General features: G+C 35.3%; 1 protein-coding gene across 2 annotated transcripts in view; it reads left to right on the top strand.

Annotated features, from left to right (window-relative positions):
• PIK3R4 (phosphoinositide-3-kinase regulatory subunit 4) overlaps nt 1-21,910 on the top strand; it is a 65,894-nt gene that overhangs the window by 8,435 nt on the left and 35,549 nt on the right. For both annotated transcript variants that reach the window (XM_005600929.4, XM_001496778.5), the window contains exons 3-9: nt 1,091-1,224; nt 3,034-3,616; nt 7,280-7,414; nt 9,341-9,562; nt 14,821-14,994; nt 19,315-19,460; nt 21,525-21,728. In XM_005600929.4, coding sequence (XP_005600986.1) covers nt 1,091-1,224; nt 3,034-3,616; nt 7,280-7,414; nt 9,341-9,562; nt 14,821-14,994; nt 19,315-19,460; nt 21,525-21,728 — 1,598 coding nt within the window. The remainder of the gene's footprint in view (nt 1-1,090; nt 1,225-3,033; nt 3,617-7,279; nt 7,415-9,340; nt 9,563-14,820; nt 14,995-19,314; nt 19,461-21,524; nt 21,729-21,910) is intronic.

Below are 21,910 nucleotides of genomic sequence, written 5' to 3'. Positions count from 1 at the left end.
GGAGATTTTTCAGTGAACAAAAGAGGCAAAAAGTCCTTATCCATGGAGTTTGCCTTCTACTAGGCATATAGACAATAAAGAAATAAATACATAAAATAATATAATTTGGCAGTTGGTGCTGTGGGGAAAAACAGCAGGAATAGAGGAAAGGGAATCTGCCAGATGAGTATGGGGTAGTCGTGGTGAGGCTTGGAATTTTAAACTGGACTGTTAGGAAAGGCCTTACTGCTAAGATGACATTTGATTAAAGATCTGAAGGAGGTGGAGGTGTAAGGCACATGGATACTTGGGGGAATAGTATTCTGGGCAGAGGGACCAGCAAACACAAAGTCTGTGAACTAAGGTTATTTAAGGGTCTTTTTAAGTCTTGTTATATAGTGATTCAGTGAAACTGCTTTGTCCTTTTGGAAATGTAGGCACTTTTTTTATTCCTTTAAAGGAATAAAAAGGATTTGAAGATTATGTAAGTGCAAAATGATTGGGTTAGCTCTCCTTTGCTCTCTCATCCCACACTTCTTAGCACTTCTCATTTTATAATTGTATTTGTTCACTGGTTTATTTTATGTTTCTCTTCCTAGAATGAAAGCTTCATGAGGGCAGGGATTTTATCTGTTTTATGCACTGTTAGAGCCTAGTGTATAGTAGGCATTTAGTAAGTTTTTGTTTAATGATCAATAAGTGAGTTTTCAGATATGACTGTCAGTAGTTCCTTAAGAACTTAATGTCTATAAATCCATACTTTAAAAAAACACTGTGTTTTCCTGTGGCTTCTAATCTAGCTGTCTCTATATGTATGTGTATATATTACATACACACGTACTCATTTTAAATTATAGAACTAGGAAGTAATTTTATTTATTTTTTTAAGAGGGAAAAATTAACTGGACCTTTTTTAACTTTACATTTTTAGAAACTGATGATTAGACAATAGACGTTTTCTCTAGCTTGCTTTAGTTGTAGATGTATGTTGTATCAAAAATTTTGATTCAATTTATTTTGGGTTTTGCATTTTGAGTTTTATGAATTCTTGATCTATATTAGTGATATCTTGCATTTCGTTTTTAATGGAATTATGTCTGCTCTTTTCCAGGTTGCGTGATAGCGGAGCTTTTTACAGAAGGTGTACCACTATTTGATCTCTCTCAACTTTTGGCTTATAGAAATGGACAATTTTTCCCCGAACAAGTGCTAAATAAAATTGAAGATCGCAGTATCAGAGAACTGGTAACTATGCTACAAATGTTGGCCGTAAGGTTTTTAATAGAATTATGTTCTCACTTTTGCATTAGTCAGCTCTCCGTAATGCAGTGAATTTGGAACAAAGCAATAAAGCCCCATAGACTAATACAAATAGCCTATTGTTTTGACTTTGTTAGGGAGAAATGTACAATTTTTTCCCCTTCTCAGACACAGGGCTCATTCGACTTAATTCTGTATACACACACACACACACACACACACACACATCTTCCCATTATAATCTTTAGCTCTGCTTTGGACAGTTTTGGAAGGAGGTAACACAGTGCTTGGGGGCTAGAGAGGTTGTGCAGGACAGAGCTTGCTAGTAAGAAGTGAAGACATATATCTAAAATGAAGGAGACAGGAAACATCACCTTGAATATAATACAGAAGTATAGGGTCATTTCATATAGAAGCAGTTAGCTTTGTAGCCTCCCTTGACCCAGATGGCAGTTCTGGAAGGGGAGAGAGAGAATCACAAATTAGTGTAGCGGAACAGATAGGAGGAATTCTGTGGGAGGTCACATAAGCCATATATCCACATTACTGTTTGAGGGGATCTTTTTTCAGTCAGTCAGTACAGTAACTGATGCTTATGCTGATGACTCTGAGGCATGGAAAGGTTATGGTATATTTAAAATATTCTTTAGTAAGGTGGAGAAACATGTAATACATTTTCATTTCTCTTGCAAATGGCGAATGTTAAAAAATAAGCTGCTTCAGAAGAAGCCAGTTTAGCTCATGTTCGATGAACAGTACACTGGTTTAGGAGTTGGCAACCCTGGCTGTTCTGCCTTAGGATGTGGCACTCATTTGTCATGTTACATTGGCTGAGTAACTTCATCAATTTGGGCCTACATTTTCTTAACTGTGAAAGGAGTGAATTTGACTAATCTTAAGGCTTAACCCAAATGTAAAAGTAGTTCTCTTAAGTCACAGTTCCTTGTTTATTGTACATTTGATTTCCCCAAGTTCAAGGCTAGGCTCCTATTGAGAATATAAACAGAAAGCTCAGATAACTAGGTATATTTTTATGATATTTTAAGTATAAATGTATGATGACTAATAGACTATATGAGGGTCTAGGAGAGATTAAACTATACTCTGTATATTAAAAAAAGTGTTTCCCTATGATGCTGGAAGACAAAAGATAAATTCAAGTTAGGTATATCATTTTCAGTGTTTGCAGGATTTAATGTCTCTTTAACACTACTTGAAAATTTTAAACGACTGATTTCCTTTTTGACTTGGCCCTAGAACTACCATGTATTAAACCATGTATTTCCTTGGATTTGTGAAAATAAGGCTCTAAACCAGAGCTTTGATATGTAAACAGATTTCAGGGGTTCTGTGATTCTTTTCAGAATTGTGTATAATTTTGTATGCAAAAAGTATGTGTATACTTTTTTCTCTGAAGAAAATCCCATTGCTTTCCTCAGATTCTTGCTGGCATCTCCTGCTCAGAAAGTTTAAGAATCCGTGGGTTGTGGGCAGCAGTATGTCACTCCCCTGTCTCGATAAGAGGAGAATGGTGAACAGGGTGGACCTCCGCTTTATGTGTCTGATCATCTGTGATACATTAATACGTAATCTCCTTTCGCTTTCTAGGGCAATAGTAGAGTCACATATTACTCAGTAGTCAGGTTCTGCAACTAGTGTGAAAGGTGAAGATTGAGAAGAGTCAGAATTACCTCAGAAATCCTTTAAATCATATGTAAGTTGCCCTGTTGCTTTCATCTGATTTAATTTGCTTTTCTCAAATCTGTCTTTTACTCCCCTCTCCCCTTGGTCTAGGTAACTCAGATGATTCACCGTGAGCCAGATAAACGTTTAGAGGCAGAAGATTACTTAAAGCAGCAGCGTGGCAATGCCTTTCCTGAAATATTTTACACTTTCCTTCAGCCCTACATGGCCCAGTTTGCCAAGGAAACATTTCTTTCTGCAGATGAGCGTATTCTGGTTATACGAAAGGATTTGGGCAACATTATTAACAATCTCTGTGGACACGATCTGCCGGAAAAAGCAGAAGGAGAGCCTAAGGAAAACGGGCTGGTTATCTTAGTGTCTGTTATAACGTCCTGCCTGCAGACCCTTAAATACTGTGATTCCAAACTTGCTGCTTTGGAACTCATTCTTCATTTGGCTCCCAGATTAAGTGTAGAAATTCTTTTGGATCGTATTACACCGTATCTTTTGCATTTCAGCAATGACTCTGTCCCTAGAGTGCGGGCTGAAGCCTTGAGGACGTTGACCAAAGTTCTTGCTCTTGTCAAAGAGGTTCCTCGCAATGATATCAATATCTATCCGGAGTATATTCTGCCAGGCATAGCCCACTTAGCCCAAGATGATGCTACTATTGTTAGACTAGCCTATGCTGGTAAGAGTTTATTGTCCAAGTAATAGCCACTCATATTTTTGAAGTTAGCCACTGTAATACCTCTTGTTTCTCTGATTTCTTTGGGAATTCCAAGAGTGAACTTTGGTCTTTGAATTGTTTGTGTACATTTTATTAATATTTATAGCTAGTTTGTTCCTGGGGCTCAGGTTTTGCGTTTATTCTCATTTTGAAGTGATCAGAATTACCGAGTGAAAAGTGTAATACGGAATCTTATGACTTGACTTGGAGTATTACTTTCAGTTTGGGGTTAGACTAATGTTCACAAGTATGTGCTTCAGCGGTAGTGTCTTTAGGTCTTTATAGAGTTTCTCTAACAAATACGCTTGCTTGAATAACAGTTTTAGGATGCAACAGTCTGTTGATGTTGAAAAAGATTAATTTTGCTGGGTAATTTGGTGCTTAAAGAACCTAGCCTACTAAGTTACTGAATTTTAAGATCCTTTCAGTCACTATAGTGTTTAGGATGTGTGGCTTCTTTGTGATGAGGTGGGTGTGTTGTATAACACACCCTACCTCTTTTGCTTGTGATTCTTACTCATAAAATCAAGTGATACAGATTCTTGTTTTTAGCTTCCCAAACTAATTCTGAATGCTTATTTCTGCATGAAAAATGTCATTGAAACACATAATTTCATAATTTATTTCTAAAATGTAATCTGATGGAAATCAGGGATTCTGTTTTGAAATCTGTGTAAATAGTACAAAATGTATGCTTGGTAGTGATATTGTCACTTTTAAAAGATTCTTGCTTAGTTCCTTGATTTTACAATTTGCTTGTCATTATTGTAACGGAACATGTGAAAAATGCCGTTTGGACTCTGGCCTTATCGCTGGGCGCATTCACAAAGTGATTGGTAGCTGTTGTTATTTTCCCTCTACATTTATTTTTATTTATATTCATCCATCTGCCTATTTACTTATTTGTGGTTTCTGGTTTCCATAACAGTATAGGTGTAAATTTCAGGCTTAGAAAATCCAGAATTTCTCTAGGACATATCCAAGTTTATCATTTGTAACAAGGCATGTTTATAACTTACTTGACAAATATAAATAATTGAACCAGATAAAATTAAATAAAAGAAAAGTTTATAGGTTTTTAAAACAAGCTGTATCTTTCTTTAGAGTTTCATGACCTCCTTTTGGCTGAGTATATCTTAGTCTGTTCTCAATTGTGTTAAATAGGTAAGGTTCTGATGTGTAGGTGCCATATTAACTTACTGAAATTCAATTATTAATAGTCATAACATAAAAATAATAGCTACTGTTTATTGAAAGATCTGCTGTGTGTCAGGGCACCTGCTGCTCAAGGTTGTTGCAAGGGTTAGTTGCAAGAGATCTATAGATTCTAAAATAGATTCTAGATTCTAAGATACGTAGATTCTAAGATTTCAAGGTCTGTATATCTCTCTCAACTAACCCTTGTAACAACCTTGAGCAGCGGGTGTTATACTGCCTTCGTTTTACAAGTGAGGCGGTTGAGAATAGGAGAGGCTCGATAGCATGATCCAAATGTGTTGACTGCTTCTTTCTCAGTTCTCAGCGCTGCTTGTCTGGACCTTGATTTTGAAGCACCTCTGCTTTTCTTTGGTCTTCCAGGTCTTTATGGGTGAGAGTCCATGATAACGTTAGCAGGGTCAGTGCCAGTACCTTGAAGTGTCCCTTCATCGTGGCTTAGTGCGTGATAGAGCTGCCTTTATTAATAGAGCCATAAGTCTGTTTGAACTTGTATAATTAACCACACATGTCAGTAATTATAAATGTTTAAAATCAATTTTTAAATTTCTTTTTTGTTTGTTTGTTTAAAGGTTGGTTCTGAGCTAACATCCACTGCCAATCCTTTTTTCTTCTCCCAAAGCCCCCCCCAGTACGTAGTTGTACATTCTAGTTGTAGGTCCTTCTGGCACTGCTGTGTGGGATGCCGCCTCAGTAGTTGCTTGATGAGCAGTGCCAGGTCAGCGCCCAGGATTCGAACCAGCAAAATCCTGGGCCGCTGAAGCAGAGCACTCCAGCTTAACCACTTGGCCCCTCAATTTTTAAATTTCTTTTATAGTGTTCTTTTTTAACTCAGAGATGCTGGTATAGATTTGTATCTTGTGTAAACTTTTGAGTGTCTTGTGGTTTATGAACTTAAATGGGATAATAAGCATAGATCTACTTAGACTTTAGAGGTGCTAGGAAAGTAAGAAACTTTTCCTAATGAAGATATGTTCATTAAAGTGGAAATTTCATCTAGGATTTTGACTTATTATCAGAGGATAGCCCATGTTTAGGGTGAGTGGGCATTACAGGGTATTAATATCTTGCTTACGTAGAGGTAAATTTTTGTTCTATTCAGAACAATGTTGAACCTGGCAGGGGTGGAGGGTGGAACTCCAAAATGAAAGGAATCACTGCATTTGATAGGCTCAAAAATCTCAATCATTTATTGTGAGATGCGTCTCAATTTCAGAGATACTAAAAAACAAAGAAAATGGGAGTCTTACAGTCAATAAAATAAGGTGGTTAAACTATATGTTCAGTGTTATTCACTGTGAAGAAGGAAAAGAGTGCAGTCTTTGGCTGGTATGGTCATATGTTAAGATGCACAGACATGGGAGAGAAAGAAAGAGACACAGGAGTAAATAAAAATGGAAGGAAGAAGAAAGTGTAAGCAAAGAGCACATGGAATTGATAGCAAATGTGACAGCAGAAATTAGAAATAGATATTTTCAGTGGCCAGGAGTGTCAGATAGTCTGAATAGATGATCAGAGAGGGAGAGAGGAGAAAATATAGACAACTGCAGAAGTGTGGCAAACAACCTCACACTTTGGTTCACTGAGAACTTCAGAGTATCACTTGTAAAGCAGTCTAATAATGGTGATTTAGTTTGGTAATGGCTCTTTGAGGTAGATGTGACTCATTGATGTGTGAAGAAACTGAGACTCAGATAGGTTAAGCAGCTAACCAGTGAGTATTAGGGTTGAAAGTTGAACCAAGACCTGTGTGATTCCAAAGCCAGCTTGATCTGTTATTTTAATGTGAAAATGTGTTTCTCTGTTAGTCTCATGCATTTCTCTCACCTGTTAAGATACTGTTTAAAGGGTAGGTCTCTGGAGAAGGATTAAGCTTTTTTTGTCTCAATAGATTGAATGTTGTATTTTGGGTTATTTTTGTATTTTTTTCCAGTTTTATTGAGATTTAATTGACATACATCGCTGTATAAGGTGTACAGCACAATGGTTTGATGTACATATATTGTGAAATGATTACAGCAATAAGTTAGCATCTGTCATCTCATCTATAGATAGAAGAAAAAGAAAAAGCAAAGAAAACAAAATTTTCTTTCTTGTGATTGAGAACTCAGGATTTATTCTCTAAACTTTCATATATATCATATAGCAGTGTTAATTATAGTCATCATGTTGTACATTTTTGTATTTTCAAAGAAACTTGTGTTTTATTATTAAAACTTTGTTTGGGAATAGTTGTAGATTATCAGATTAGTTATGGAAAAATCTGATTAAGTGCCAAATTGTAAAGTCCTACTTTGCCTCCTTAGTTTTATGATTATTATTTATCTGTGTAAAGACTTAGGGAGGAAAAGTTATAAGCATTACAAAAACTTGTGATTATAATTATTATAAATTTTCTCCTTTTTATAGAAAACATAGCTCTGTTGGCAGAAACAGCTTTGAGATTCTTGGAATTAGTACAGTTAAAAAATCTCAATATGGAAAATGATCCAAATAGTGAAGAAATAGATGAAGTTACACATCCCAATGGAAATTATGACACAGGTAGTATAATTTTCTCTTCCTGATTGCCTATTATTTAGATAAACTGCTAATGTGAACTTGAAACAAACTGTCATTTGTAATTTTCATGTAAGATGAAAGAGTACCAGATAGATAGATGGGAAGGATCCCTGGTGTCTGATTGTTCTCTCTATTCTCGTACACTGTTACCTACATAGAAAATGATCAGTTTGTCACCACGGATTCTAAACTCAATTGTTTTTAAGCCAGAATGGAGTTGTGTCAACAGTAAAGCTATCTGAATTATATAATTCTTGTAAGATAAAAAAAATTGGAAACATCATAGCTAAAGAATCTAAACCTTTTCTCCTCATGTGAGTATAGTCATACCTCAGTATTTTAGGGGGATTGGTTCCAGGACCCCCGTGGACACCAAAATCTGCAGATGCCCAAGTCCCTTATATGAAACGGTGTAGTATTTGCATATAACTTATGCACATCCTCCTATATACTTTAAATCATCTCCAGATTACTTATACCTAAGACAATGTAAATTCTTTGTAATAGTTATATTGTATTGCTTAAGGAGTAAAAGCACAAAAAAAAATCCATGCGTGTTCAGTACAGACATAACCATCATAGGCCTTTTGATCCGTGGATGCGGAACCTGCAGGTATGGAGGGTTGACTGTGTATTATGAGTATCCTCAATCAAAAACTGTGTTTATTTCGTATTATCTATGATTTACATACGAAAACCCACACCTTTTACTGTAAAGGAACAGATATGATGGTAACCTCTTTGAGGTCAGAGTCCCTGTCTTAAGTTTCTTCACATCCATACAACTATTAACAGGCTTTCAGCTGACGCTTATTGAGGTAAAGATTTAGAAGTAAAATAATATATTTAGACCTGTTTCAAGATGTTTCTAGTTCAGAAAAACTAGAGAAATCTGGTTTTCAGATTTTTATGCTATAGCCAACAGTAATGGCTCTATTACTTGTTAGAATGGCATCATTTTACACAGCATATATTATCTGGAATTGAAGACAGTGGAATAATTTTGAATTTATAGAAGCTTGTATCAGAAAGGAAATCCTTGCTTTTTTCATGGAATTATGTAAAAAATAATACTGTCCTACATTCTATAACCGTATAATTGGACCTTTTTAGATAAAGAATTTAGGCATTAAAACTTTCTAGGAGTTAAAGTTTTTCTTAATATTAGCATAGAGTTTTGCATATCAGACCACCTTTTCTCTTGACAGTGGCTGCATCACTAGTGGCCTCTGCCCTCATTCATTTAGCCAATGGCTAATTGTTAAGCATAAGCTCTGCATCAGGCTCTTGTGTACCTGCTCTGAGCAGTAAGGATATGGTGGTGAATAAGACAGAAGAGATCTCTGCTTTTGCACTTCATTTTAGTAAGGAGAGGACAGGCAACTAAGTAAATAAATAAATGAAAAGGGCAGGGTGGATAGGAGATAAGGTCAGAAAAGAAGGTGGTAGCCAGATCATGTAAAGCCTTGAGAGGACTTGTAGTTATTTTCTGGGTTTCTAAAAATAAAATAAACTGACCTTTAAAAATGCTCTCTAAAACTATTGCCCTGTACCCCCTGATATATCCTGAACCTATCTAGTATTTCCAAGTCCTTGATTAGGTTAATCTTATTGGGGCAGTGTGATCTCCTTTCTGGTGTTTCCCCATAGTTTTCTCCTTCACCCTCATGAATAGAGCCATTTATTGAGATAGTAACTGTGCTTGTGGCATCTGTTTATTAGGATGTTTTCTAGTTTCTATTTCATTTTCCCATTTATCCTTCAGTTCTTTGAATAGTGGAAAAACTTGGTGATTATAGACTTTCTATGGTAGCTTCTGTAATCATTTTATTTCTCCAAGGAGTAAGAGAAATCTGGGTCTGTACAGATGGGGGAAAAAAATGATCCTATCTTCCTTTTTGTTTTTAGAGCTCCAAGCCTTACATGAAATGGTCCAGCAGAAAGTTGTCACTTTGCTAAGTGACCCTGAAAATATCGTGAAACAAACCTTAATGGAAAATGGAATAACACGGCTGTGTGTATTCTTTGGACGTCAGAAAGCCAATGATGTTTTATTGTCCCACATGATCACTTTCCTAAATGATAAGAATGATTGGCATCTGCGTGGAGCCTTTTTTGATAGTATAGTTGGTATGTTTTTTTGTTTTTAAATTCGTCTGTAAGATTTTGAATTATTCTCTCAAACAAATACTTCCATGCAACCTGAAAGGTGATACCACCAAGTTTTATTAATGATAAAATGAGTTCCTAGTATTTCTGTCTGTTTTCATGATGCTTGTAGGTGATAGAAGTATGTTAGCTGATCAAGGGATTGGTTAATTACACTGTGATACATCCATATGAAGGAATACCATGTGGTCATTGAAAACTTTGTGTTAAAAGAATATTTAATGACCTGAGAAAGTACCATGAAATGTTATTAAAGTGACTAAAGTAGGTTGTAAATGTACCTAGAGTATGGTCCCACTTGTGTAAAGGTAACAGTGACAAATCATAAATGTTTATAAAAAAAGACTGGAAGATACTATGAAGTGAATAGTGATTATCTCTGGGGCTGGGATTGCATGTGATTATTTTCTTTATATTTTCCATATTTGTCGAATTTTCTACAATAAACATGCATCACTTTTAAAATCAGAAAATAAAGTATAACTATGATTGAATGTCAACGTACTTGGAAAGAAAATTAAAATTCATAGACTTTGCTTTGTATAAACTGAAAATTTGTGAAAAATTAAGCAGCTTTTTTTGCTGTGTTTTCAAAATGTTGCAATTCTTGATTTTTAGATTTATCTAAGGAAGAGGGACATCTTATATTTTATCTGCATGACTTCTGTTACATTTAGATTCAAAATTAGAAAGAAAGGAAGTGGACTTTATTTTCAGTAGATTCTCATGTTTGACATGGGATTTAATATTTTCCCTTTTGAATAACAACTTAGCCTTTCCACCTGATCGTACTGATCTTTTCAATTTTAGATTTTGTCAGTTATGAAATATTATATGCTAAAACCATGTTATTATGATTAAACACTAATCCTTTTTATATCATTTCACACATGATCGTAACAGCTTGTCGGTTAACTCGAGGTTTAAAGACTCTTCTACGCATTGGAAAGCTTTGGTGGTGTCTGAACTTTCTCATGTAGTAGCAGAAAGCTATAGGGTTTAGATTTTGATTCCCAATAATCTGGGAAAGTAACTGCTGAAAGATTTGCTGTTGCATGGTTTTCCTAGAAAATAAAAAAAAGGAAAGAAACTCATATGGCAGCAGTATTGGTATTTCTGTAAACGCTATCATATAATGTTTTGGAGAAAAGGGTAGTTCTTACTTTGGAAAGCTTTGAAATTGTCTGCTGTTCTTGCTTTGTCATGACTGGAGATTACTGTACCTCCTCTTTTCCAACATCTTTACTTGGTTTTTTTGTTTTTGCATTAGTTTATTCATTTCATTCTTGCATCTCGGACTCCATCTAACTCAGTTCCTGAATTTAGCATACTTTACTTCTCACATCTTTTTGTCTTTCTTGTTCTCTTGTTCTTTCAAATCTGTTTTTATTTCTTTTCTTGAGAAAAGGTGGTTCTTAGAACTTCCTCCATCTATTGGTCAATTCATGTGTATTTTGAAGCATGCCTTTATATTAGTTCTTTTTTCATTTTAAAATCATTTTCATTGATTTTTTGTTGTTGTTTATAAAAGTAATACATGCTTGGTGTAGAAAACTTGGAAAATACAGAAACCAAGAAGCATCTCTAATCCTACAACCCATGTACAGTAACCTCTCTTAATGTTTTGGTCATTCTTTTCCTGTAGGTCCTCTCGTTTTCTTCCCTCCCATCTGTCCCATTCTGTCATATATGCTGAGAGGCACTATGGTGTACTGGTTAAGAGTAGGTACTCTGGAGCTAGACTGTTGGGTTCAAGTTCTGGCTTTGTCACTTAGTAGTTATGGTTTTTGGGGAAAAAATTGAATCTCTGATTTGTGCCTGAGTTGGCCTGTATTTAAAAAGAGAGTAACAATAGAACCTGTCTCACTGGTTGTTGTGAAGATAAAGTGAATTAACATGGAATAGTGCCTGGCACTAAGTGCTATGTATATATTGTATTACCTCTTAATGTTATTTTATTATTTCTTAAACGTTTTTCTTGTAACATATGCTAAGCATTTTCTCATGTTATTAAAATTCTTTGAAACTATATATATATATATTTTTTTTTGAGGAACATTAGCCCTGAGCTAACTGCTGCCAATCCTCTTCTTTTTGCTGAGGAAGACCGGCCCTGAGCTAACGCCCGTGCCCATCTTCCTGTACTTTATTTGTGGGACACCTGCCACAGCATGGCTTGCCAAGTGGTGCCATGTCTGCACCTGAGATCCTAACCTGCGAACCCTGGGCCGCTGAAGCAGAACATGTGAACTTAACCGCTGTGCCACCGGGCTGGCCCCTGAAACTATAATTTAATAGATCAAATATTCCATTATATAATTTTGCCAAAATTTATGTAACTCTTCTTTTGGATATTTAAATTTTTTCTATCAGATAAACTTTTACCTAAATATTTTTTTCTGGTTATTTTCCCAGGATAGAAGTCTGAAATTTTAATTACTGAGTTAAAAGAATAAAAATACATTTTAAAAACTCTTGGCACGTTATAAGCTTTTCAAAAAGATTGTATCATTTTCCAGCCCAGTCACCATTGTTTGACAGTACTGTACCCCCTTCCAGCGTGCAGCAGGCTTCAGTTCATCTTTGCCTGTTGGTAGGGTAAAATAACTTGTTTTGATGTATATTTCTATGCTTACCAGTGAAAATGAAAAACTTTCTTATGTTGATTACTTATTTGTATTTCTTATTCTCTAAACTTCTTTTTATTATTTTGGCCCATTTTTTCTGATGATGTTATGCTTTTCCTCTTGATATTTTTGAGCCTTTTATATCTTTATATTAAGAACATTAAATAACTTTTTATAATTTCTGTGGCAAATACTTTTCTCAAATAACTTGATTATTTTTTATGTATTTTTAAACAGTTGTTATGTTGTCTATTTGATCTTTTGCATTGTGATTTTTTTACTTTTGTGCTTAAAGTTTTTTCCCATTCCAGAATTAGGTTAATAATCTACTGTGTACACATCTTTTTCTTTTTTTTTTTAAATATTGGCGCCAGAGCTAACATCTGTTGCCAGTCTTTTTTTTTCTTCTCCCCAAAGGCCCCCAGTACATAGTTGTATATTTTAGTTGTGGGTCCTTCTAATTGTGGCATGTAGGATGCTGCCTCAGCATGGCCTGATGAGCGGTGCTAGGTCCGCACCCAGGATCTGAACCTGTGAAACCCTGGGCCGCTGAAGTGGAGTGCGTGAACTTAACCACTCGGCCACGGGGCTGGCCACCACATCTTTTTTTCAATACTTTATTTTTCACACTTAACTGTTTAATTTGGGCTGTGGTGTGAGATGAAATCTAAATTTTTCTCAGAAATATAGCCAATTTTCCCAACACTGTTTATTAAACATTTTATTTCTTTTCGATTGATTTGTGAAGCTTCTGTTGTGATCTGTTGCATGCTTATGTCTTTCATAGTTTTCTGGGTATTCTATTCCATTATTTCTCATTCTTATGCTCAATATTATACTTTCTATTCTTATAGCTATATCATTTTTAATTATTATATATTTATAAGCAACTTTAGTATCTGGTAGAATAAGTTCCCCAGATGTCACTCGTCTTTTCCAAAATATTTTGAGCTATTTTAGTTCATTATACAATTCAGTTTGTGAAGTTCCTAAGTATAATCCACTGGAATTTTTAGATAGTATTTTTCCTTTTATTACAGAAAAAATTCTAAAATTATTTTTCAATTATATGGTAAATATGCTTTTGTAAATGATTTAAAATTTATTCAGAATTTAGAGAGTAATGTATGGAAAGCAATAGTTGTATTTTCTAGAGGAAACTACTCTGATTTGTGTTTTTGGTTTGATGTCTTTAGGTGATTATTGCCATCTCTCTAAATAATATGTTCATATTACTATTTTTTAGAATTATCACCTTTAGACTTTATTTCTTGACTTTTTTCTATGACAGATGAAGATTTAACTCACTTGTATCATGCCCTGATCCCACTTCCCTTCTGTTTTTGAGATGTAGACCACTATTTTCAGTGCTTTACTTTTTAGTATGTAGTTTTTATAACTTTAAATAATTAAACCTGTTTCTTATTGATCTGCTTCGATTTGGACTACAAAATTCGTACTCCTTTCTCTCTACCTCTCCTTTTTTTTTCGGGGGTGGGTGGGTTGGTTGATCACTCAACTATTAATTGACAATTTAATTAACAGTTGCATTGTGATAGTTGATAATATTTACATTCTGTTCTGCAATCATAATAATGACTTGTTCTTTGTATAGACTGATTCTGAAAATTCGAAACAAAATTTACATGATTATGAGTGTGTAAACTTTTTAACTGTAGAGCCAAGTAGTGTACTGTTTATGTTTGCTTCACCACAATTCCAGTGCTGTGACTCCTTTATCACTTGAAAATTTTTATAGTTTAAAGGTCAATGAATTCTCCTTTCTATCCAAATTACTAAGTACATTGCACATTTCATTTCATATTTATGCCGTGTCTTCCTTCAACAATCTTTTCTTTGCCCTGGAGCTTCAGATTCCTTCGTTTTCCTTATAGAGAGAAAAGTTATATACCTTCTTCACCTTATCTATAACATCCAGCTGATTTTATCTATTGCTTGTAATCTATTCCATTTTTCTTCTTGATAACATTTTTGAAATCTGTTGGCTTATAGTTCTAATTTGGGCTGACTGATTTCTAGATCTTTGCTAGCTGGGGTTCTCTCTTTCTTGCCCTTGAATTCCTGGGTGATATCTACCATTTTGTATACTCTACATCTTTATTTTGCTACAGTGTGTCCTCAAGAAACTTTATCCGAAAGGCCTGCAGGGTAGGTAAATTTGTATAGTCTTTGCATGTCTCAGAATGACTTATTTTTCTTCTCTTGTTTTACTGACAGTTTGGGTATAAAATTTCTTTCATAACTTTGCAGGTCTTGCTGTGTTGTGTTCTAGCCTCCACTGTTTCTGACGAACATCTGATGCCAGTCTGATTCTCTTTCCTTTTTAGCAGACCTGTGTTTTTCTTTTTGTAAGTTCATAGGATCTTTTTTCCCCCTTGGGGTTCCAGAGTTTCTTGATGATTTGCTTTGGTGTGGGTCTTTTTCATTTATTGTGCTGGGTAGGAAATGCGATGTCCTCTCCTGGATTGTTGCTCAATGTATTTCGCTTTTGATTAATTTTATTGTTTTACTTAATGGCATTTGTACTTTCAGATGTTTCTACAATCATGTAATGTTGCTTCTCTTTTTCAGGTGTTGCTGCCTATGTTGGCTGGCAGAGCTCCTCAATTCTGAAACCCCTGCTGCAACAAGGTCTTAGTGATGCTGAGGAATTTGTTATTGTGAAAGCTCTTAATGCCCTTACCTGTATGTGCCAGTTAGGGCTGCTACAGAAACCCCATGTGTACGAATTTGCCAGTGATATTGGTAAGTTTCTGTTTCTTAAAATTAGGTCGGGAAAGTTAGGATGTGGGAAGAGAAATAATGACTGATACAGCATGGTAAAACTCCTAGGCAATATAGAGTCAGGTTTTCAACTTTATTGTCCCTAATGTGTGTGTCTATGTGTATACGTGTATTTGCATGCTTATGCTTGCATGCTCGTATGTGTGTGAGACAGACAGGCAAATAAGCAGGATCATTTGGTCCTCTAGTCCAGGGGAAATAGCTCTGTTTTAATCTGTAGTTAAGTCTTTGTGATCCTTGAAAAATGAAGATTTTGTTTTGAGTTTTGTTTTTTAACACAATGTGGATAAAGTCTTTAACTGCTCTGAATGGTTAACTTAGTTTTTTGGACACTTGACCACTAGTCCCGTTAAAATTGGATGTGGAGGATTGTCTGTGACATCTGTCATTGCACTGATTGACAGGAATTCACAGTATTGAAATTACTAATCTTAGTAATTTTATTAACTAATGAAAGGAATTAATTCCTTGATACCTTTATATGCTATTTCCCTCAATTTAAATTCAGAATAAGAGCAAACAAGTAAATATGACACATTCTAAAATTAAGACTATCTGGAACTTCTAGTCTTCTTAGCACTTGATTTTAAGAAAGTGAGCAATGTAAGATTGCAAGTTGGTTCTGTACTGAGAGGGCATGAAATCTTAGAAAATCACCTTCTAGGTAAAATACTTAGTTGCTGCTAAATGCTTTGCCAAAGAAAATTAATAGAAAGCCAAAACTGGTTAGATTTGGTTAATAGGTTTTCCTTGAGGCAGTCCTCAGAGAAAAAAAGACAAAGAGGAGTTATTGGTTATTTTGATCATTGAGACACTAGATGGTAGCTAGTTGAGATGTGTAAAATTTCTGGAAATTTTTTTTTTCCTGAGGAAGATTCTCCCTGAGTTAACATCTCTTGCCAATCTTCCTCTTTTTTGCTGAGGAAGATTCACCCTGAGCTAACATCTGTTGCCAATCTTCCTCTAGTTTGTATGTGAGCCGCTACGACAGCACGCTCACCAATAGACGAACAATGTAGGTCCTCACCGGGAACCGAACGCGGGCCACTGGAGCAGAGTGCACTGAACTTAACCACTAGACCACCAGGGCTGGCCCATAAAATTTCTGGAAATTTTTAGGACATGAGTGTAGCTTTTAAAAAACAAAATTGTGGAAAATTTAAGTATATGTAGGTTTCTGATTTTGCTCTCATATCTATAATCATTCTTTTAGTTTATAACCCTAATTTGGTTTGAATTTTTTGATGATTATGTTAACAATTATTGCAAATTTAATAGAATCTTGTTGAATATTGGCAACACAATCATGATGAGAATCTGTTACATTGAAATGTTTTGGATTTTTCATATAAGCCACAGAGTGCTGAAACTTGAGGGATTTGTTAGCTAATTTTTTCCGTTTGTTAAATGCTAATAACTAATTTTTTCCATTTGTTAAATGCTAATAATTTTTTCCATTTGTTAAATGCATAATTATTAACATTATAATGAAACAAAAGATATTAGAATATTTTTTGAATTTCTGGTCCTATGTAGTGTAAGGCAGATATAGAAAGCACCCATTTTCATAATAATAACAAGAAAATGTATCATCTTAACACATCTGTCTTGCCTGGAATGTTTTCCTACTCATTCTCATTTTCTGGATTCTCACCTCAGTGCTTTCTTTTTTCTCCTGTGAAAGTGGCATTACCTCCGAAGGGTTGTGTTTTTCTTGCTTTTGACTTTGGTCTTCTTAATTTTAATAAATATACTCTGTATATAAATATGGACTCTTTTTTTTTGTCTGAGGAAGATTCTCTCTGAGCTAACTTCTGTGCCAGTCTTCCTCTATTTTGTATGTGGATCGCTGCCGCAGCATGGCCACTGATGAGAGGTGTAGGTTCCCGCCTGGGAACTGAACCTGGGCCGCCGAAGTGGAATGTGCCAAACTTAACCACTAGGCCATGGGGCCGGCCCCTATAAATATGTACTTTTATATTCCAGTTTCACAGAATACATTCTTTCTGTTGCCTAATTATTGGATATTATTTTTGAGATTTAATGTAGCTTATAATTAGCATTTTATTTATCTGAAAAATAGATGTCCATTATTTTTAAGCAAAAATCATCATAAAGATAGTTTTTTACCCCTCAAATTTTGCAGAGATTTTTCTGGGCCCTGCTGTTTCTAGTCATTGATCATGGGTTGAACTTATGGGGTACTCATCTATCTTTAGAGTCAAAATAAATTATTATCTTTAGGTATAGAGTAAACCCAATGTGGTAAAACTTCTTGGATGGGGAGCTCCCTTAGAACTGGAACTGAGGTTAGTACCAGCTATGGGGTGGAAAAAGCCTTGCTGACAAAAAAATCAAGTAAACAGTCATTTGTTGGCATTTTAAACTATTTAAAGAAAAAAGTTTTTAGTAACTTAGAAACACTTAAGACAAATGATAAATTGTATACATCTCTCTCTTGTTCTGTCTTTCTGCATAGTCTGTGGTAGTGATTCTTAAAGGGAATGGTGGTGATGGTGATTATCATTATTTCTTTGGTAGTTCTTTTAAAAACTACACTGTTCCTACTTAGATATTATGAACACTCGCCTTCCCGTGTGCTTGCCCCAGATGATTGGAATGTATCGGATGGAGAAAAGACTTGAGTACACTGTTTTATAGGAAATCCTCTTGGTTCTGGTTTCTTGTTTTTTGAGTGTCTGAGTGTCTTTGTGTCAGTTAGCTACTTATTGATACAGTAATGCTGTACAACCATCAACCACAGAATCTCAGTAAATGCTTCAGTAAAGTTCTCATTCTGCATCTGCAGGCTGTATGGGTGACTCTCCTTTAGGCTTTGCATCTCCAGATTGTCTGTGGTGATTGTGACCATGTGTTTCATTCTGGGGCCCAGGTTAGTTCTGGGTGATGGGAGAAGTATGAGAAAGCCAGCCTAACTATACAGCACGTTTCAAGCTTCTGTTTGTGTTATATCCGTAACCTCCCATTGGCCAGAGCCGGTAGCACAACTGAGCCAAAAGAAAGGGGCAGAAAGAGTCCTTTGCACACCATGAGTGCAAGGCAAGAGTGTGGTTGTATAATAGAGATAACAAAGAATTGAGACCAGTAATTCAGCCTTATACTATGCCTAACTTCTACCAGGTCATTTTGGGTTTAGTTACTTTTTGGAAATTTTCCAATGTTTTTCCAGTCCTTGTTTTTCTCTGTTGTTAAAGGGAAACTACCAGTCCTCCTTTGTTGGATGTATCAGAAGCTGAAAGATGTTTATGAAATAATCAAAACCTTCTCCATGTGTAATTAGAAGAATTGGAAATGGGAGAACTTTGGAGACACATATTTTGAACAAATCTTTTCTCCTTCCTCTTTTTTATATAAGTAATATTAACATGTGACAGTATTCTTATTTCTCTCTTAGCATGGATTTCTTATAAAATTAGTATCCTCTAAATGCTGTTATTTTTGCATACTCAGAACTAATACACTTTTTTATTTTTGCTTTTAGAATTTGAATTTTATTCCAAATGAAGTTAGTTTAGAAGTTTGAATTTTTTCCTGTCTTACTTGGATTAGTTGAAATCATTGGTTTTAGGTGTAATACACAAAATAGTTAAGAGGGGTGAAAGATGTTCGTTTAATTTTCTTGTTTAATCTTGTATTTTAGACTCTCTAAGAATGGGCACTATGTTTTCTGCCTTTTAGTTTCCATTCATGATACCTTGTGAATGAATTTATGAGTATTGTATTAGATTTGATCAAACCTTTGCATTAAAAAGAATGTCAGTTAGGTGATATTGTTCCCTTAATCTTAATGCTATGGCTTGGAGGAGAAACAACTTCTCAGTGTCTTTGGCCCTTATGTGGTAGATGGTATGTCCTTGGAATTCTGTGCGTTAGTGGGTGGGAGAGTAATAATTTGCTATGTACTGTTGGATTTTTTATGTCTCTGTTCAGTGGTTTTTAACCCAGTCTTAAAATGAGTAGATGCCCACCCGTCTTCAGCCCAGACTGAAAAATATAACTTTAAATTCTCAGAAAGGAGGCAACTTTTTGTTCTTTTATGGTATTGCTGATATTTATGATAAGGCATATTATAATATCAGTATGTTCCGTTGGTTGAGTTTATGACTCAGGATAATTGAGTATTTGAAGGCACATGATGGTAACATTTGGTAAAATCCCTTTTTCAATGTGTTATAAGGTCAAAATTTATTTATCTTGATGGTTTGAAACTATTTATGTACATGATTTAATACATACCTTTTTTTTTTTTTTCCTCTTTAGCCCCCTTTCTGTGCCATCCCAATCTCTGGATACGCTATGGTGCTGTGGGATTTATCACAGGGGTAGCTGATCAAATTAGCACGGCTGATGTCTACTGCAAACTGATGCCTTACCTTCACCCGTATATTACTCAACCAATAATACAGGTACGGTCTTCCAACAGGGAGTCAATCCTCTCTCCAAACTGTGTCCCTTTAAAAAAAGGTTGAGAGAGTCCTATTTTTGTTTAAACTTTTAAAGATTTAAACTGGGCTATAGCATTTTCACATTCCTTTCAAGTTAGTTAATGTTAAGGGAACAAATGCTTTTGAAGGTGAGAAAAGTTCGAGAGACTTTTAGTCTCTTGCATGGTATATGCATAGTATAGCACTCAGTAGTTCATACTTTTTTTTCTTATGTGTAATGTTATAAAGTGTCTGCTGTTAAAGTGAAATATAGCAGAAATGTATGTTGATAGACCTCTGCTTTTATTGTAAAAAGTATGTCTGATTTCAGCCCAAGTCAGCATTTATAATAAATTAGAAAAAGCCTTTTTCAAATGTTTGTTTTTCAGACCGCTAACTGATTCTTTTCTTTTTGTTAAAATCTAGTGACCCGCCCCTTCCTCCCCAGCGGTATAGCACTTGATAAATTTTGGGTGTTTGTTTTTTAGACCACTAACTGGTTCTGATTTCTTTTCTTTTCTTTTTTTTTTTTTTAAATCTAATGACCACTCCCTTCCTCCCCAGCAGCATAGCACTTGATGGTAAACTTTGGGTCTTTGGTTTGCACAAAGCAATTGTTTACCCAACTTGTCAGTATTTATACCCTTCATTTTGCTGGACAGCCAACCATCAAAATAGACATTTGAATGGAATGGACTGTTGAGAGATTATCCTGGCTGTGAAAACATCCTGAAAAATCCTATTTTTACTAAAACTCTATTTCCCTTTTGCAAATTGACGTCTCTCTCTGGCTTCCTCCTCAATTTCTATCTGTGTGCCTTCTCTTTGGTTGGAGTCAGTGGCCTTGGATGTCCTCTGGAAATGAGGAGGCTTTGGCCATGTCTTCAGTCCTTACTTTTCCCCACAGATTCATCCATTTCTGGGTTCATCATTCTTTATTTCACAGAGTTTGTTCAATTTTTTGTTTTTACCCCAAGAACAATTTATATATATGTGAAAGATGGGTAATATTACTAGGAAATATGCCCCTTTTTTTGAAATTTATGAAAGCTTTCTTGGAAATCAGGTCTAGGGATGCTACTACTTTTGACTCCTTATTCTTTTGGAAGTTTGTTTATTAAACTCTTTTATAACACAATGTGGAGAAAGTCTCCCCGGGATTTAAAAATTGCATGCGTTTGTAATAACTTTTAATTGTGGTTTGCTAAAATAAATCTGACATATAAATGGTTTGTTAGATATCTGCACCATTCTCTTTGTTTTGTCAGAAATTATTTCTGTTATTTTTTGTTTTTATCATTGTTTTATATTTTGAAAGGCCAGGATCAGGAGTTGAGAGGCTAATTATCCATATGCTTCATAAATCTTATCTTTCTACAGTTTGGATTAGACAAAACATACCCTTTTCTGCTGTTTTCTCTGGCCAACTCACCAGGCAGTTAAATATATCTAAAGAAAGTCCTCTTGGTTGCTGTTAGTAGTGCTCATCCTTTTTATTATGTATGCGTTGACAAGGGGAGTGCTCTTAGGGGAAGTGTAAGGAAGGATGTTATGAACTCTGTGGAGACAGTAATGTTTTTTAGAAGTGTTTGAAGCTACTGGAAAAACCTGATGACTGAAGGGAAGCCCTGTGGCTGTTGAGCGTCTTTTCTCCTTCAGTACCGATGGGCTGTGTAGACCCGTGAACTGCAGGTACCTCTTAGATCTAGGAAGTCAGATGGCGTTTTGGGATCTTGAAAAGGCTCTTTTTTCTTTTTCTAAACTTTTCTAGCCTGGGTATTTATTATTTGTCTTCCAGTATGATAAACACAGATGTCTGTGACACAGATGTCAGATGCTGACAGTGAAAAGAAGAAATACCTTAGCTCTTTAAAGGGCGCTAGTATTCTTTTTTCTTCTAGGCAAAAATTGCAGATGTTGATATCTCCCATTTTCTTAGAGAATAAGTACATATATTAACTTTACACAGGTTGTGTTTATTGAATTTGAAAATAACTGTACTATATGTTGTATCTTTGGCTGATTCTTTTTATTTTTCTAATATAGATTGAAAGAAAACTTGTTCTACTCAGTGTTTTGAAAGAACCAGTAAGTCGTTCTATATTTGATTATGCTCTGAGGTCTAAAGATATTACCAGCTTGTTCAGACATCTTTACATGCGTCAGAAGAAACGAAATGGGTCTCTTCCTGACTGCCCTCCACCTGAGGACCCTGCTATAGCACAGCTTCTGAAGAAATTGCTCTCACAGGTTGTCTCACCTTTGAAATCTTACATTTAAATGCAAATTTCATAAAAATGTTGAAGCATCTATGTGGCTATTAAAAATATTTTTGGTTGATTAGGGTGCATCATAACAAATGAGTAAATAAATCTGGCAAATATGTTATGCATTTGCTTTGGTATCTAGGAGATACTAGGATGATAAGGCAT

The sequence above is a fragment of the Equus caballus genome, chromosome 16, assembly GCF_041296265.1.
Source record: "Equus caballus isolate H_3958 breed thoroughbred chromosome 16, TB-T2T, whole genome shotgun sequence".
Classification (NCBI taxonomy): Eukaryota; Metazoa; Chordata; class Mammalia; order Perissodactyla; family Equidae; genus Equus; species Equus caballus.
This window is presented reverse-complemented; position numbering and strand designations above follow the sequence as displayed.